Source organism: Anguilla rostrata, chromosome 1 (genome assembly GCF_018555375.3).
Source record: "Anguilla rostrata isolate EN2019 chromosome 1, ASM1855537v3, whole genome shotgun sequence".
NCBI lineage: Eukaryota > Metazoa > Chordata > Actinopteri > Anguilliformes > Anguillidae > Anguilla > Anguilla rostrata.
In genome coordinates, this window is record NC_057933.1 from 34,246,626 (window position 1) to 34,266,461 (window position 19,836).

At 38.9% G+C, this 19,836-nt stretch overlaps 1 protein-coding gene across 4 annotated transcripts in view; it reads left to right on the top strand.

Moving 5' to 3' along the window:
* Nucleotides 1-19,836, top strand: part of LOC135254990 (intersectin-2-like) — a 140,252-nt gene that overhangs the window by 86,549 nt on the left and 33,867 nt on the right. For 3 of the 4 annotated variants that reach the window (XM_064335672.1, XM_064335667.1, XM_064335679.1), the window contains 4 exons: nucleotides 1,306-1,472; nucleotides 13,462-13,558; nucleotides 15,149-15,346; nucleotides 17,979-18,091. In XM_064335672.1, the coding sequence (XP_064191742.1) occupies nucleotides 1,306-1,472; nucleotides 13,462-13,558; nucleotides 15,149-15,346; nucleotides 17,979-18,091 (575 nt within the window). The remainder of the gene's footprint in view (nucleotides 1-1,305; nucleotides 1,473-13,461; nucleotides 13,559-15,148; nucleotides 15,347-17,978; nucleotides 18,092-19,836) is intronic. The other variant, XM_064335686.1, reaches the window with a different exon arrangement.

The following is a 19,836-nucleotide window of genomic DNA, read 5'->3' on the forward strand; positions in this document are numbered from 1 at the left end:
TGCCTGGAATGGTCATTGTTTTCATCCTTTTATATTCCTATGGGTAAATCTTCCTGTTAGGGGGTATAACGTTTGCTACAGCTATTACCTAAGAAAGGGATGTTAAGCTCAAGGTCTGCAGGGCCTTAGTACCTTCAATTTTGTGTGGTTTCGTTTCAATTAGCAGCTATTAGGGCTTGGAAAAAAGGGTATGGATTGTTTTTGTATAACGCCATAAATGTACTCATCGCATTTATAATGTCTTGTACACAGCTGAACTTCACAGGTTTTCAGTGACCTGACACGTTCAATCTAAAGCCATTATGTTGAAAATAAAAATAATAATAAAATAGAAGATGTAAACTAACCATTACGTTACAGGCATTTAGCAGACGCTCTTATCCAGAGCGACTTACATTGTATCCAATTATACGGCTGGATATATACTGGAGCAATGCAGGTTAAGTACCTTGCTCAAGGGTACAACAACAGTGTCCTACCAGGGAATCGAACCTGCGACCTTTAGGTTACAAGACCAACTCCTTAGCCATTAGGGGTATTATAGTAGGGTTGTTCTGCATGAACCCCTCATTACAAAGACGAATACACATTTCAGAGTTCAGTGGTGCAAAAACTATAGGTAGTGGTCTACAGAGATGGGGGAAAGTGATATAGTCTGATGAGTCCTCCTAACTGAAATATTATATGACTGAAATAAGCCTTGAACAAATTTTTGCTGCAAATAATAGCTCTATTTCACTGTTCTTTGGGAAAGCTGGACCAATTGACTGCAGTCTTCCACAAGCTATCCTTTTGTCACTTTTTTGTTTCTTGTTTTTGCTTTAAAATGATATTGCTAGTTTTATATTAAAAAAGGAACTTACGTCTTTATCTGAACCAAGTCTTTTTCGAAACAACTATTGCACAAATTGGAATAAAAAAGAAAATGTCAAGGTTGGTTGTTATTGGTAGTGTGACATTACTGTAAATGTGGTTGCGAAGCCTGAGGCAAGTAAAATGTGTTGGGAACTTTGTTTCCATAAAATTGGGATGTCAGAGAAGACAACCCATGTGCAATATGGATTAAACTTAAAAACAGGAGACACTGACATCTGCGGCACTTTGGCCAGGAATGAAGTCCTTACCCAAAATATCACATGCCGTCTTTTCCTCAAAACAGTCTTAGATGCACCTCCGAAAGGCCACAACAATCTTTCTCTCACTGTGACTGTTGTTGCTATTAGGATCTCATTGTTGTCCTTGAAGCAGACCCAGATGCTGTCTGTAACAGGCCTGGTCCTTGAGCCATATGTTGTCTCCAATCAGACTATGAGGCCCTGTATACCTACGAGAGTCCAGAGCCAGGTGACCTGACGTTTGGTGAAGGGGACACCATCCTTGTGATGGAAAGAGGGGGAGACTGGTGGAAGGGCAGCATCGGAGACAGGACTGGAGTCTTCCCATCTAACTATGTCAAGCCAAAGGAAATTAATGTAAATATAATATTCTTTCATTCTATATACCAGTATAAAAATGGATGAATAGTCAAGTATTTAATGCTTTTTTTCTCTCTGGAAAGTGAATTAAATGCAATTGGTAACTGTTCTGCTCATACACCATCCAGCAATAGAACAAAATAGTCAAATGCAAATGTTTTGGAACCAGGGTGCAATTTTTGTTGTTTTGGCACTGTACTCCAGCACATTGGATCCAAAATAAAACAATAAATATCAAGTTAAAGTGCAGATTGTTAGCTTTAATTTGAGGGTGATCAGTGTAGGACGTACTGCTCTTTTTATACATATGCCCCACATTTTAAGAGAGAAAAGGTACTGGGACAGTTGGCTGCTCAGCTGTTTCTGAACCAGCTGTGTGTCTGTATCATTAGTTCATGGGCATGAAAGCTAACAAAGGGTCTAGAGTTAATTTTAGGTGTGGCATTTTTATTTGGATTTTTTTGGTGACAAAAAAGTGACAATGTCAGTGAAGCAGGCCATTGTGAAGTTTGGTACATTAAGAAGCAAGAACTCACTGGTGAGCTTCCCAAAAGCAAATGGTATATCATGGAAGACCACTGCAGTGGATGCCTGAAGAATACTTTCAACTGTGAAGAAAAACCTCTTTTCAACTGTCAAACAGATCCAGAATACTCTCCAGGATGTAGGCATAGCTGTGTTAACAGACTACCATAAATTGATGACTACACTAGCAATAACCTCAGGGTGTTCACCGCAAGATGCAAAACACTGGTAAGCTGTATAGTTCTTATGGACAGATGAGACAAGTATTGGTCTGTACCAAAGTGACAGAAGGAGGAAAGTGTGGAGAATGAAAGGAACAGATCATGATCCAAGCATACCTCATCTGTGAAACATGGTGGAGCTACTGTTATGGTCTAGGCATGTATGGCTGCCACTGGAACTGGTTCTTTATTTACGATGTGACTGCTGACAGCAACTCACATCATGAACCAACCAAATGCCTCCAAATTTTATTGAACAATCACAAATGACAAAGACCGCAAACATATTGCTAAAGCAACCATTGAGTTTTTCAGGGCCTAAAATTTGAATTTTCCCAGCCTGAATCATACTGAACGTTTCACTTTATGATGTAAAGACTAAAGCCAAAAAGCCCCCAAAACAAACAGGAACTGACGATGACTGCAGACCTAGCAGAGCATCTTCAGGGAAGAAACCCAGCATCTGGTAATGCTTATGAATGGCACTATTCAGGCAGTCATAAAATGTCAAATATTTGCAAACAAATACAAAATAAGGTAATACCAGAGAGTCAGTACAGCCCACTTTATAGGGAGATATTCCTTTTCTGTACGGTACTGGCTCTCCCTGCGGCTAATCAACAGACAGCCACCATACAAGAATGCTTTTATTTTCAAAAATGTCACCTGGCTCTGCTCCTTCCACTGGACCAGATCAGGAGCTCTTTTTTGAATGAGGTTGATCAAGGGACTCGCGAGGCTAGAAAAGTCTGGAATAAATCAACAGTAATAATTTGTTAATCACAAGAACGACCTTACTTGCTTTTTAGACGTGGGTTGGGGACAAGCAGCTGCAACAGCAATTTTATCCACTAACAGACTGACTCATTCACGCCCTAAGAGGAATCCCAGATACCGTACCTCCCTCCACCTAATTGCATACTTCCCGGAGTTTGCCGTCAGTCCTGCTCTCCACAGTGTCTACTTTACATTACATTTATTTGGCAGCCGCTTTTATCCAAAGCGACGTACAAAAAGTCTAGACTGTTCGCAAATGCTGCATATGCCGCAGCTAATTGTGCATATACCTTGACTTATTGTTACTTTGAATAATGATGTCATCAAAATAAGCTGCGGCATATGCAGCATGCGTTCTTAAAAGCCGGTCCATTAGTCGCTGGAAGGTAGTGGGTGCGCCATGCAAATCAAACAGGAGGGTAAGAAATTGGTGTAATCTAAATGGAGTGGAGAAAGCCAATTTTTCTGACTCTGGAGACAAGGGAATCTGCGAGAAGCCCTTGGTCAAATCGAGTGTTGAAAAGAAAACGAGCAGTGCCCAACTGGTCCAGCAGGTTGTCCACCCAAGGCATGGACCTTTTAACAGGTCCAAAATGTCACAGGGTCTTTGCCTGTACAAGAGCTCAAATGGAGAAAACCCAGTAGAGGCTTGGGGATCCTCTCTCACAGCAAGCAACAGGGGATCAATTAGTTTGGAATATCAGTGGTGGCAAACTTAGAAAACATTGTCTTCAGTGTTCAATGAAACTGATCCACCATCTCATAGTTTGAGGGTGGTAAATGCTGGTTCGAATAGACTTGACATCCAAAAATTTGTAAAGTTCTTTTAGCATTCCTGACTTGAATGACGTGCCCTGGTCTGTGAGAATCTCATTCAGGATTCCCACCTGGGAAAAAGTGAAACAGCGCCTCCACAATAGTCTTATAGCTGATATATTGTGAAGGAGTACTGCCTCTGGGTATCTTGTTGCATAGTCCACTGGGACTAACACAAAACTTTGCACTTAGCGCTAATAGCCAATGAGGTCCATGCTAATTCTTTCAAAGGGGACCTCTATTAAAGGAGGCGGTTGCAATTGAGCTTTTTGAATGGCTGCTGGATTTAATTTCTGGTACTCTAGACACTCCGCACACTAGTGGACGTCGCCCCATATCCTTGCCAATGAAACTGAACCATTACGCAATTCAGTGTTTTATCTTGCCCCAAGTGGCTTGCCATCAGATTGTTATTGTTATTGAGGTTTTTTTTTGGTGATTTCTAGTGAGCAAAAACTGGAATCTAGATGTTTATTGGGGTAGAAATCTGGGGTTGAGAGATGTATTGATAATGAACTAAAAAAGGCTACAAACAACCTATGAGAAATGTGTTGTCAAGCTCATGCGCATGCACTGCTGACGACATTCTAAAGCTCCGTTTTGCCCTCCGTACTATATAGCTAGCTAGCTATGGCACGTCCTCACCTCTGTAACATTATTTGTTGTCCTCCGTGTGTCCATACATCTGTATCGGTGGTTGTAACTGTGTGTCCTTAGCTCCTACTCATGCGTGCAGGATACCATCCGTACGCGCTAACCAGGTTAACTAAAGTAGGTGAAACGCGAACATGTTAGGGTTAGGTAAAGTAATGTTAGGCGATAAAACTGTGCTTAAAAATGTCGTGCCATAGCACCTGCGTATGCGTCCTACTAAACGAAGCACCAATTACGCATGCGTCCCACCAAACCTCCCTCAAAGGTTGTCCGTGAGTGAGTGACCAAAATTTGCCACGCATAGCCACTGAATCGACAGTGATTGCTACACCAACACAAAAAACAGCAATTGTTTGGTAAAGGAGAATAAACTTTGACAGATGGACGTCTATGATTTCAGAGCTGCTTTAGTTTACTTATTGCTGCAAAAAAAAAGAAAAGAAGAAAATAGGTTTGTCGCAGTGTTTGTTTTAACCAAGGGGCAACAACTCGCCTCTATTAGTGAAGCCTTTTTTACCCCAGTGGCTACTGTGTGAACTGCAACGCCTGGTTTCAAAAAGAACTTGAAACCCCGCCCACCCAATGTTAAATCAATGGGGAAAGCCTGAAAAGAATTTTTTCAGAGGAAATATAAAGTCAGTAAAATTTTTACACAAGAAATGATGGTTCAACTAGTTAATCCCATCCCCTGTAATGTCTCCCCTGGGTCTGATGTTTTAAAATAATTCCGCCAAAATTCCCAAATCTGGGTTAATTTCAGTGCGTGCAATGTGGCTTGTCTTTTACATTACATTACATTACAGGCATTTAGCAGATGCTCTTATCCAGAGCGACTTACACAACTTTTTACATAGCACTTTACATTGTATCCATTTATACAGCTGGATATATACTGAAGCAATGCAGGTTAAGTACCTTGCTCAAGGGTACAACGGCAGTGTCCTTACCCGGGACTCGAACCTGCGACCTTTCGGTTACAAGCGCAGTTCCTTACCCACTGTGCCACACTCCGTCTTACTACCGTATGACCATATAAGGCAGTGGTGTCAAACTCGTTGCCATGGAGGGCCGTGTGTATGCAGGTTTTCATTCCAACCAATTAATGCTGCCTTAATTGAGTCCAATTACTCATTCAGCCATATGCGTTTAACTGCATTGAAGCACAGAATATAAGAAAATTTTTATTTAGACAATGCGGGTCACCATAGACGTCGGGTCACCATTGTGCACAAACCTGCATCCCTAATTCAGCAAATAATTTAACTAATTATATAATCAAGATCTGAGGCTGGAATGAAAACCTGCATACACACGGCCCTCCATGGCAACGAGTTTGACACCACTGATATAAGGATTTCCCCATCCTCGCAGACAGGCAGAGTGCTTCAGCGGCAGTTGTGATGCTGTGTTGTTTTATTCCGATTAGCTAGCTACATACGATCTCACCATTTAAAAGTCCAAGGTCCAAAAATATTGTGTGCTGCGTTCAGCTGTACTAACAGCTATTCTAAGGATTCTTCTCTCCAGTTCTTTCGGTTAGAACCTTGTTTATCTGAAAATGGCTCAATGTCAACACGCGATTTCTGACCATTTCGGGGTTTTAGTTGATTCTCATATAGTCTCGTCTTTTATAATTTGTATATGTTGTTGGTGAGATCAGATTTGTATGCAGTTTTGAAGCTTCTTTAAGAAGACAAGCTAGGGCGATTTACTTAGCTAGGGGAGTAAGCTTACTGTCTTGCTATCGATCTGTTTATCTAGCTAACTTGCTAGCTAGAGTTCTGTTATCTATATGTCTATATAACTAACTAGCTGGTCAGCTAGTTAGCTAGTGATCTATTATATCTATTTTTCTATGTAAATATCTTAACACTAAAACTAATCTTGCACAATTAACCTTTTTGAAATGTTATGACAGTACGGTTCTGTGGTTGCAAAGCCACTCTTGTTGTCCAGATGTGGGCGTGTCTAATTACCATGTAAGGTAGTCAGGGACTCTTTTGCTCCACTGCGCTTGCGTTGGTTGCAACGGGCAATGTGGCTGCGCCCTAGTTTGGGCTTCATGCGCCAGTGAGCACTAACCATAGCAAATCAGTGGGTGATTAACTACTTCGTCCATATTTTTATACGGTCTATGGTTTTAACCCTGTGGCATACAGTGTATGAGCCTAAAAAGGTGTAGTTATTTTCTCATTGGTAATGGTATTTTGCAATTGCAATTTAAAACTAAAGTTTTTGTTTTTAAAAAAATAATAATAAAGGTGCATCTGCAGAGCTTCAATGTTGAAATTATTCAATTAAGAACATTATATTCACACAATGTTCAGAATCATCTGATATAACCAGTTCTCCTCAATTAGGCTAAAGGTGTGCAATAAAATCTTTTTTTTTTTTTTGGCATACATTTCTTTGCCAGTATTTAAAACCATGGATACATGGTACTTTTTGTTCTCCACGCTGACACATGGGGAAAATTCATAGCATATCTACAATGCACAGATTTAGTTAATTAAACAATTGTAGTGCATGATTTAAATATAGCCTTTATTGTAGGTGTATGCTTGCAATTAAAACTTATTTGTCTACTCTTTCTCTCTTTCTGTCAACTCTCTCTATCTGTCAACTATCTTTTTCCCTCTCTCTCTCTTACACACGCACACACACGCACAATGTACTCAGGCTGGATAGCTTTAATAATTTCTGTTCAAATAAAATGTTATGTCCAAATAAGTTCATGCAGTTACATTCTCCAATATATTTGTTATTTGTTTTTTCGGTGAGGGCCAGGGGGAGGATTTTGGCCAGTGAAAATGCTGTGTGGCTAGTGACTTGGAAAACAACTAGCCACACAGGCTGGTGAGCCAAAAAAGTTAATGTCAAGCCCTGTGGGTGTGTTTCAGGTGGATTCAATGATAGCCAATCAAATTACCTCTTTCTTGCCTTTAAGAGCCCTGTGCTTTGTGTTCTGGCATGCTGCAGTTTTCCCGAGTCAATACTATGGAAGACGAGGATAAGGATATACTAATCAGATGTTTCTAACAAGACATTCTTTTGCGGGAGGTGCACAGTTTGGCTGTCAAAATTGTGTTTGAACAAATATCATAATTAATCTTTTTTTCAAATTAGTAAAATATGAAATAAAATGTATTTATTATGTGCCAGTTTTCATTTCCCATCAAACCTGTAGCGATATAGCTTAACTGCCTTACCCTTTAACTCAGAAATAATGACAACAGTATTTTGAAGTTTTATTAATTAAAATAAAACCAGAGAAAATCACAAATGTCAGTGATCCCGTGCACAGCAATAAAATGACTCTGTATTGCTCAAACAAAAGAAAAATTATAATGTTTGAGTCCATCATTAATTCTCAACAATAGCATGGCTTAACTGAACTAAGTAGGATTGGATGGGTTGCGGTTTTGTCATGTTTTAAATAAACTTATTTTGATCATTTATCCCCTGGTTCCAAATCAGCATAGGTTTGACTTTGACAATGAGTATTGTTTACTCATAGACATTGATAAGTAACAAAACAGCAAGTCCATCCCCATTCGGTATGGTTGTACATTTAAATATAGAATTAAAATAGAACATCAATTTTGTTGTCATGAACTAATACATACTATGTATGAATTTTTAATGATTATTACTTGTTTAATGAAAATGATAATTATTTCTGCATATTTGTTTTATGTTGATATTATGGTTATTACATTTATTATGCCAAAAAGAGAGATTGTTGCAAAATGTTGAATTAATCATCAAACTGTTTATAAAGGCAGTCAATTCATAATTTATGCCAGTACTGTAGCTATCATTTTAACTGCAGTCAGTTGAAATGAAAAGACTGTTCAAGTTGTGTTTATTGTAATTCTTCTCATTACAGATGGATGTAAGCAAAATAACAAAATATAGTACCCCATAGACCACAATGCAGTATAAGAACAGCAATACACAATTTAAAATAGACATAAATACAGGAATTATAAATATAAATAAAGAAGACAATGAACATCAAATGTGAAGTTTTTGCTGCTTCTGGGATTTATATCAAAGTCAATTTTGGCAGCGTATGATCCACAAAACTATCAACTGGCTTTTGAATTGGCTGTGATCACGTGGCACATTGCATGGAAAAGCCCTGAAATTTGCAATCTGCCGTACGATGGCCTGAACCTTACACCGTGCATGTGGTCTGAGCAGGCAAGTGGTGAAGGGCACAAATGGAAGACTTGACTGACCCGAGAATTTCCGATTACCTGCAACAAAATCGGATTGCGCTATGCTCACGTAGCCCCAGCAGCGAGTTCCTTTTCACTTCATTGCAGGGCAAGTCACAGAATTACCTAACGGTGTGTCTAATCCCATGACTGCCTTTCAATTTATGGAAAGTAGTTACGTTTCAGTGCTGACTTACTGAAAGTTATCCTCATTGAAATTAACAATTTGCTCTCTTTTGAAGTAAATTGGGTAAAAACTACACTTGCCTTGTTTTTGTGATAATAGGTTGTGTTTTCGGAAAATGAAAATGTCTTTCTTCACTGTATTTAATTATTTGAGCACACAGTTTGAATGAATGGCTTCCTGATTGAGCGCTAAATGTGGTAAGAAAGTGTCAGTGTTGAGAGTTGGACGGCGTTGTAGGCTGTCAAATTTTTGCTGGACAGATTTCACCAGCCTTATCTTTTAATGCTAGTGCTATCACAAGTTCTGTCTTCAGTTAAACATGGATTAAACACAGGTCTCTGGTGTAAAAGTGTTTATGGCAAAAAATGAATTTATTTTGTCTTAGAGGATTGTTTGGTATACAATAAAAAGCTCTTTTCCCTTTTCTCCTTTTCCTTGCCCCTTTTGTTTTGAGAACCCAGGGCATGACAACTACCTACCATTTTAAAATTAAACTAACAATTAAACTTAACAGAATGATGCTCAATCAGTGGTGCATGCTTATTCCTGCCAATATGCTGTTGTTTTGATCCAGGCATGTGCATGCTGGGATTGTGTGCCTCAACTGTCGGAGCTCTTTGGGACCTATTTATAGCTCTGTGGTGTTGGGTTAGACTCAGTGGACCCGCTGCCATCCTGGAAGTTTACAGATAGTAGCATAGCAACATTTTTGCCAGCTGTTAACAGTGCTTGACAACATTGGTGCAACAATGATACAAAAGCTTACAGTTTTTGTAGTGTACTGTCATGCTCAAATAGTAAATCAAAACAGCTGTATTTGACAGCACAGGAGCGATATACTTATTAGCATAGCATTTAACATAAAGAAAAACTACACTGAAGCTGGCTGGCTAGCCTGGTCTGATCAATGCCAACAGCAACAAACATATTTACAGTGCCGTGAAAAAGTATTTGCCCCCTTCCTGATTTCCTCTATTATTGCATATTTGTCACATTTAATTGTTTCAGGTATTTAGACAAATTGTAATATTAGACAAAGGGAACCTGGGTAAAAACAAAGAACATTTTTGAAATTATTTAATTTATTTAATGAAAAGTTACTGAACACTCAAATCATCCATGTGAAAAAGTAATTTCCCCCTTAAACTTAATTAATTGCACCAATAACTATAACCAAACGCTTCTTATAATTTCATATCAGTCTTTCACATCGCTGTGGAACCCACTGTTCTTTGCAGAACTGCTTTTATTGAGACAAATTGTTAGGTTTTTGTGCATGAACTCCTTGTTTCAGGTCCTGCCACAGTATCTCTATTGGGTTCATGAAAGGGCTGTGACTAAGCCACTCCAGAACTAAATTTTTTTTTTTTTCCAGCCATTCAGATATGGACTTGCTTTTGTGTTTTTCCTGCATAATCCAATTATGCTTCAGAATTCAGCTCACACAAATAACTGGACATACTCCTTAAGAAGTTTCTGGTACTGGTCCTGTACCAGAGTCATCCTGGTCCTGAGGCAGCAAAGCATACCCACACCATCACACTACTACCACCATGTTTGACTGTTGGTATGTTCTTACTGCGAAATACTGTGTTTGCTTTACACCAGACATAATGGGACCTATGCCATCCAAAACGTTCCTCTTCATCTATCCAAAGAATATTTTCCCAAAGTCTTGGGGATCATCAAAGTGATTTTTTGCTAATATCAGATCAGCACTGATGTTTCTCTTGGTTAGCAGTGGTTTCTGGCTTGCTACTCTCCCATGAATCTCATTTTTGCCCAGCCTCTTTCTTATTGTGGAGTCATGAACACTGATATTAGCTGTAGCTAGAGAGGTCTGTAGTTCTTTGGATGTTCTTCTGGGATCTTTTGTGACTTCTTGAATGAGTTGTCGCTGCGCCCTTGGGAGAATGTTTGGCAGGCCAGCCACTCCTGGGAAGATTCACTGTTCTAAGTATTTTCCATTTGGAGATAGTGGCTCTCACTGCGATTTGATGGTGTCCCAGAACCTTAGAAATGCCCTTTCCAGATATATTTCAACTTTATTTCCTCATCCCTTGTGGAATTTCCTTTGATCATGGAATAGTGCTTATAGAACCTTTGTGGTGACTACTTCACTCTGATGGTAAGGTTCAATATAAGTGAGGTTTAGATTCAACAGAACTAGCTGCAACCAAGCCTGGCTGTGTTCAATCAGCTGAATCTGTCTATCAATTAAATTTGATAAATTGTTTGATGAAGTAACTAAAGGGGCAATTACTTTTTCAGATGGGTGATATGGGTGTTTGAGAACTTTTTCATAAAAGAAATTTAATAATTTTAAAATGTGTTTAGTGTTTAATCAATTTCCCTTTGTCTGATATTACAATATTTGTGTCTAAAGATCTGAAACCATTCAGTGTGACAAATATGCAGTAGCAGAGGAAATCACGGCATTAAACAGCACTGAAGTAGAACCGTCTAGCCTGCTCTGATGATCACAAACATTAAAATATAAATGATTCCTCTATTTTACAAATATACTTTATGCAATCGCATACAGAAAGAAAGAGAACATTGCTCCTGTGCTGTTTGTTGCCAAGGTGCAAGCGACAAACCTGATGTCACGTTTAATAGTACAAACTTGTTTTAGAAAATAAGCGTGAAAGCTTAAATATGGCTGTTTTAAGTTGCTACCCGAGTGGTACACTACAAAAACTTTAACCTTTGTGCCATTGTGGTCACTTGTTCACAGCTGGTGAAACAGTGGCTTCTGCATGCCCCCCCCCCCAATATCAACAATTACTTGCATGTTTAAAATGTAGTTTTACCTGAAACTCCCAAGTCTCACAAAAATTCTAATAAGAGAGATTGTTACTTTTTAATCAAAGTATTTTAAGGTCTCATTTAAGGTAAGCACAAAAGCTGAGACCATGAATAGGCTAGCACTGGGCTGATAAATGTTATAATTATAGGCAAATAGTAGTCAAACAATGATCATGCCATTTGATAACAATGATGCTTGAATGAAGGCATGCCTTTCCAGTCTTTTCCTTTGCCAGACAATTATTGCAGTACAAAACTAAATGTATTTGAATATTTAAGTGAAATACAGATTTGTAATGATTTTTCAGAAACTTCTGCTTGAACACTTGTCATAATTAGGAGTTAATTGGCACCTGTGGCTGTATTTAAGGATCTACCTTTAGAGCCACTGCCTTTTTGCCCTTGATACCATGGAAAAATCCAAGCAACTCCGCAAACAACTCAGAAAAAAAATTGTGGACCTCCACACGTTCGGTTCCTCCTTAGGAGCAATTTCCAAACAACTGTACAAGCATCTGTACAAACAATGTTTGCAAATATAAAAATCTTGGGACCACACAGACACTGCATCGTTCAGGAAGGCACAAAAGGCTGAATGAACTTTGGTCTGAAATGTTCAACCGAACCCCAAGACAACAACAAAAAAACTGGTGAAGGAGTTGGAGGTATCAGGGACCAAAGTATCTATAGCCACCATTAAGGGAATCCTACATTGTCATGGCCTGAAAGGCTGTCATGCAAGGAAGAAGCCCCTACTCCAAGACCGGCCTAAAAAAACCAGAATGAAATTTGAAGGTGATTACCACGACGAATACCTAGTTTTTTAGAGTAGTGTTCTCTGATCAGATGAAAAAAAATTGAACTGCTTGGCCGTAATGATCAGTGCTATATATGGAGGAAAAAGGGTGAGGCTTTTAATCCGAAGAACACCATCCCAACTGTGAAGCATGGGGGTCGCTGCATCATGTTGTGTGGGTGTTTTGCTGTAAAAGGGACTGGTGCACTTCAGAAAATAGATGGCATCATGAGGAAGGAGGATTATCTAGAAATACTGAAGCAACACCTCAAGACATCAGCTGGAGAGTTAAAACTTGGTCACAACTGGGTCTTCTAGCAGGACAATGATCCTAAGCATACCTCCAAAGTTGTAACAAAATGACAACAAAGTGAAAGTATTGGAGTGACCATCACAAAGCTCTGACCTGAATCCCATAGAAAATTTGTGGACTGAACTGAAAAAGCGTGTCCGAGCAAAGAGGCCCACAAACCTGATTGAGTTACACCTGTTCTGTCAGGAGGAATGAGCAAAATATTTCGGCAAATATTGTGAGAAGCTTGTGGAAGGCTACCCTAAGCATTTGATTCGAGTTAAGAAATAAGGCAATGCCACCAAATACTAACAAAGTGTATGTAAACGTTTGACCCACTGAAAATCTGATGTAGTTCATAAAAGCTGAAATAAATCTGTCTCTTAGCTATTATTTTGAAATTACCTCTAATGGAAATAAAGTAGACACCCTAATTGACTTAACACGGGAAATGTATGGGAACATGAAATGTGTGGAGTTGTGAAAAATTGAGTTAGAATGTCTTTAGCCTAGGTGTATGTAAACTTCTGGCCTCAACTGTATGTAGTATATAATAAAAATATGAGTGAAAACATATGATATGGATATATTGTACAGTGTTTTCAGAAATGGTATTTGTTCGTCACAAGTATTTGTATTTAAGTATATAAGTATGTGAATTATGAGACAGATCTCTCTTTCACCCAGGGAGGGGGTAAAAAGCTGGAAAAAGGTCAGTTCCATTCTTCCCATGTTGAGCTGCTGGGCCCTGATGTAGAGAGGTCCACACTGGCACCTGTCCACAGTAAGTATGTACCAACTCTGCAGGACACCTCTGCAAGACTTCAGAGTGTCTCCTTCATTACTTTATCTTGAACAAGTTACTGAGCTAAATAGCAACAGAACTGTACTCAAAATGGTTAAGAGTAGCAGTGCTGCATAACAATATTATTTCACAAAATATAGACGATTTCAATTGTTAAAACAGTAATAAATAGAATATGCGTGCACGAGACTTCTGGTGGTGGGTTGTCAAGCGGCTAGTTCAGATTCAACAAAACAACATGACAAGCTTGTTTAGCTTACCCAAAGCAGAACCATCCAGTAACCCTACTAAAATTACCATTAATGGTAAGTTATCGGATCCGCTTAATAAAACCCTGAGGCAAAATATATTATCAACCAATTTTAAACAGTTACCCCAGGTAATTTGGAAGGAGGACGTTTTGTAACAGTTGGAAGTGGGCATCTTGAGTCCTGCATCTAGGTCTTCCACATTTCATTTCTAGTTCTTTTGTAATATTCTGATGTCTTTTGGTTTCTGCATTTTGGATTACTTTTGGACAAAAGCTGTGGTTTGGTATCTTCTTTCATTAATTTCTTGTGTGACTGCCCATGTCTATAACCTGTAACATGTTAATAGTTTTAAGGTAGTTGAACCTTGTCTTTCGATTAGATGAATTTGGCGATTTGATTGATGATATCTTTGATAATAATTAGCAAATTAAATCAAATAAATATGTTGGGTAAGTGAGGTGGTTTAATGGTTGATGCACTTGTGTAGGGTATTCAGGGTGTTGCACATCAAATGAGGATGTCAACAGTTAAAACTGCTGTGTTCAGAAAATTAAATATATTTCAATTAATCCTCACCTTGCTGACAATTATAATATACATACATAATACAACTCTTAATGCATATTACTTGTGGAATAGAATTGGAAATTAGGGACTGCATCTAGTGGTCTCAACCTGGTGTTAAAGGCATACTATGCAAGATTTTTTACTTGAAAATATTATAATTTAACCATGCAAAGGTATATCTATGTTGCATTGGCAATCTCTGCCTTTAGCCACTTTCAACAAATTTGTGTGCCTTTACTTGTATTTTATATGCTAAAATGTGTTCGGGATGTTTCTGGTATTGCACTGTATTCTGTGTGGGGAGGGGTGGGTGTAGCTATATTTCTGTTGTTTGGGATCAGATCTCAATGGAAGACATAAACACAATGGAAAACATGAAACTGGTAGTCTTCTTGGACCTGTGATGTTACTTACTTACTTACTTTTAACAAGTGCTTGAACTGGTCTACTGCAAGAAGTAGTATAACCAGTTATAAATTTTGTATATCAACAAAAAGTAAACCATCCTGAAGAACATATTCAACTAACCTAACAACATATCTAGTATTAAATGAGGTCCTAAGATTGTGCTAGAAAAGAAAATTGAGTTGAGGAGCCTAGGTGCAGTGCAAAGAGGTTCTCTTACTTTATTCAGAAGACAGTGAGAGAGAAGACAGCCATGACTGCTGTGGGAATCTCATTGCATTATTCTAGCCCCCTCTCAAGCTTACATGCTCTCTGTTTTCTTTCTCTTCACGTCTCTCTTCTGCAGCCCCAGATTGCCAGGTTGTGGCCATGTATGACTATAAGGCGGAAAACCAGGATGAGATTAGCTTCTCTAGTGGTCAGCTGATAAATGTCCTGGAGAAAATTGGCCCTGATTGGTGGAAAGGAGAGATCAATGGAGTTAAGGGCCTCTTTCCTACCAACTACGTAGAAATTACTACTGACACAGACACCAGTCAACAATGTAAGTCAGCATGTAACTACAATGCCATACATTTCTTCTCGGAAGCTTTTTTCATGAAGAATTCTAATGATAAAAGTGATCTTTACTGGATGTTATAATTAGAGACCATTCCTTTTCATGTGACAGATGTGTGTGATTGGTGTTTCAACTTTTAACACCACAATGTAGGCCATCTTATCGCAGAAGTGATTAACACTAGAAAGGCCAGAGCTGACGCCATTGGGCATTTGGATGCAAATGACTCCAACGTGGCATATGCAATACCCTCCTCCTTCCACAACTTTTCTTAAATAGCTGGGCTTAAAATAACTGCATTAGAATTCTAAAATAATCAACTCATGAAAGTAATACAGGCATTTTGTACCTTTTTTTCACAAAACCCCCTGCCAGACAATAGGTAAGTGGGGCTTAGTGTCCACGAACACTGTTGTCGGTATACTCAGTGAGAACACCGCACCGTTTAAAGTCACTCCACGCCGCTGGGGCATGAATAATTACGAGGCAGCTATTAACCGGGGCTGGAATCTCACCCAGACCTCTGTCTCGCGGCTACGCCATGGATGTATAAAGAGAAGGGCTATGTGAGATCACAACACAAAACAAAAAGTTTAAAGTGTTTAAGGTGGCTTTAGTTTATCTATCTATGCAAAAGAAGAACAAAAAGGCGAAAGAGATGGTACGTAGGACGGAGAATGATGAGTTTTATCTGTACGTTCGGCAAATGCGTTTATACGAGGGGGTCCACTTTCTCTTATTTCCGAATGTGTGCTAGGAATTTTGATGACTTGCTGAAACGAGTAGTACCATTCATCAAACATGCGGGAACTCACAGAATTCCCATCCCTACAGAAGAGAGACTGGAGTTGACTCTCCGTACATTAGCATGTGAAGTCTGCCCTCTGAACTCTTAACTGTGACGTAACCAACCATGTGATATTTGGACCAATAGCTGAGAGGGGGAGGTCGGAGAAGAAAGAAGGTTTCCAAAAGTTCTCCCTGGAGGCCGTCGCACACTGCATCGTACGAACACACAACACCGCGTCTTTTTGTTCTTCGGTTGTTCTCATTGCTTCGTTTTGCTCAAAAAGTTCTACTTCTTACGAAGTATACTGACTACTTAAATGGATTGCTCTCCCTCTGACACGCTATTCAGCAACTGAATGACTGACGCTTTGATAAGAATAGCTGGGTCAAGGGCTATTGAAACCAATTTTGCACATATAGTCACACAAAATGAATTCACTAGTCATATGATGAAGATGATTTACTTTGATTATTGACTTCAACATGGTGATCAATAATTGTGGACATTGTAGTCATAGAATTTATGGGTTTATAACTGTGGAGATAACGCCTCTGACATGCTTTCGGTTTTTCACTGAAACTGAAGAGGAGAGAGACAGTACACATGTAAAAGCTCAATCGAAATAGCAGTAGCAAAGGGAAGGGAGAAGTGAGCAGATGACTGAAGAAATTACTTTTTACAAAGCGCAATATAAAAATACAGCGCTTTGTATTTTTTTAAACTACATTCTCCATTTTATGTTTAGCTAGTTTTGCACATTTTAGCACTTTTCTCAATGTGCCTGTAATATGCCGTGGCACATTTTGCCTTACCTGTATAACAAAACCGATAAAATTTGACATGCGTTGTCCCAAAGGTGGACCCAACTGTCAAAAACCTCTCCAAATGGCACCAAACCTCTCCAAATGGGAATGTTGCATATATCTTTTTTTCAGTCATATTCCACTTCTGGAAGATAATTCCATTCAGGGTGGTACCCTCTGGAACTCCACAAAACAAATATTCTTTATTTACCCATTCTCCATATGCACAAAATGTATTTATAATGGTTACTTATCACACACAATTAACTTACTGTAGAAACAATCAAACCATTTGCCTATAAACAAACAAAGCTCTGATAAACAATTGATAAAGCATGTGGTAAGCTTCCACTCCTGCGCTATGCGACAACACAAAGTAAAAGTAACTGGGTACGCAGCAGAATAGCAAAGCTATAATTTCAGCTGAAAGAAAGCTATAAACAACGTTTAAAAGCTCTGTAAATGAGCTTGAAGAACTCAGGACTGTAAGGTTACTGTAACGTATGTGGGATTTCCAAGCAACATGCGGTTGTTTGCTTCAAAGTGCGAATAATCTAAGCTTTACAACAGTGTAGGTGTTACAACAGGGCACCTTGAATCAGTGAATAATAAAAGCAATAATTGAAGATAATGATATTTTTAGATGCTAGCGTCTAATTGCACTAAAAGAGATGAATTAAAAGCGCCAATTGAAATTGCACCTCTTCTATGGCTCTGATGTTAATTCCAGAGACCACTGGAAAATGAAACAGGTTCTGGAATCACACTGAAACAGTAAATTTGGTGGCCCATCACCACGTAAGACACCTCTTCATACCTTTGTTGGTGCTGTTTTAATATCACTTTGAATAGCTTAAGCAAAAGCAGTACAAAATGCCATGGTGTAATTCGGGAAATTGAAAATCCCTTTCCAATGCCATGGTTTCAGCACACTTTGTTCCCAATAAATTTCACTCTCACTTCAGTAATAGTTACGGCAGCATGGAGCTTGACTAGGGGTATTGTTGTGCATCTCATATCACAGGCTTTGCTGATATGGGGGCCATGGGTGCACAGGAGAAAAAGAGACAGGACTACATCCAAGAGCTCATTGAATCAGAGGAGCGTCATCTGGAGGACCTACAACTGGCTCTGGAGGTACAGGACCCCTCATGCACTTTACGTATTACCACCATGTTCACATGCCTGGCATAGCATAAGGGAGTCCTTAGAGTCAGATACCTGCAGCACAGCATACAGCTCAAAAGACTAATCCCACAGTGGAAATGGATGTGGTGAAATATGCACTGAATTACAGATACACAGGCCCAATTCTGAGCCTGCTAGGCTTCCATAGCCCTGGGAAGAGGCAAGGAGGAGGGGAATTATCTGGCATATTCACAACATTGAATTTATGGTGAGTTAGAATTAGTGAGTAACTAGCTTGTAGCAGTACAGTTGTCACGCTGGCTGATGTTAGCTGGCTTACATCAGCACCGCAGGTAAAGCTATTTTACGGACCAAGTTTTTTAAATATTTCACATTATACCTGTTTGTTCCACCCCATCTAGCATTCAAAGCTAGCATATGGATTATGTCCAATCAGTAATGTCTGGGCCACTCACATTATTATAGCAAGAGCTAGTAAGCTAGAAGTAGCCAGTGGCAATTTATTAAACTATGGCTAAATTTGCATTAATTGGCTAAGCTAATTAAGTATTGATATCAAAATTACAATATTGGCTGTCTGATGAAACAATTTAGGAAACACTGGGTAGCATTGCTTTGGAATATAGCTTGTTTAATTTGTGTGAGGTAAGAATATTGTTTCTAGTAACCTGGCGTAATTTTGATGTCAATACTTTTAATGGCAGGCCTAGATTTTTCCAGTTGAAGTAATGTCTTATAGACAGTGTTTTGTGAGTAACTTTGCATTACTGTACATTGAAAACGGGTAATCAGATATCATTTCTTTTGGTACTGTGTTTCTTATAATTAAGTGATAATAGTAATTGATATATAAATGTAGGCTATGCCAGACATGCATAAACATAAATGCATGCAAACACCTACATTCTGAAAGAAACACATGGTTCAATCATTTTTACTTAACCATGAATGACAAGTAAATGGATCGGTTTGTCATATTTTTAAATGGAAGTGTTTTTGATGGGCTATTGTACACAACAGACCTACTAATGGTTTGTATGTTGGTAGAGGATCTATAGGACTAGCTAACATTAATTTAGAAATGTGGTGTTGCAGGCTAGCTACAGTAGCCTAGTTAAAAAGTAGTTGTGAACGTGAATTGTTTTGACTTAAAGAAAATCGATATACCTGGCTTGAAGAAGTCATTATCTCGTGCCAGTTTCTATACAACTGGTAACGTTCGGAACTATTGGAACAAATTGCAACACAAATTGTGTTTAATTTCTGAGGTGTCTGTACTAACCTTATACTCTTGGTCTGTCTTCTCGTCAGCAAGGTAGCTAATGTTATATTTGGTGAAAATGGCAAAATGTTTTATTTTTAGTTAGCCAGCAAGCCAGTGTAATGAGTTAGAGGTTTGCTTGAGTCCAAGGGGGTATTTGAACCAAGTTCTGTCAGTCCTCTGAAAAGTTCCGCAAGCAAACGCACTACCCAGTGAGCTATGAGGGAAGTAGACATTGGGGCTGCAAAGTTTTGGTCTTTTAAAAGCATGCACTTGTATATATGTCCACTTTGTGTGTGTATTTGAAGATTTTATTGGCTGATGCACCTGAATGTCCAATGGGGAGACATTTATTTGTGGGCATGGATCATTTGTTATTATGACAGGAATCCGCAGGGAAAAGAAGTAGGAAAAAATGCAAAATCGACTAAGTTTGGGGCTTTATTGTCTGGACGTGTGAATTCTGTCTGTT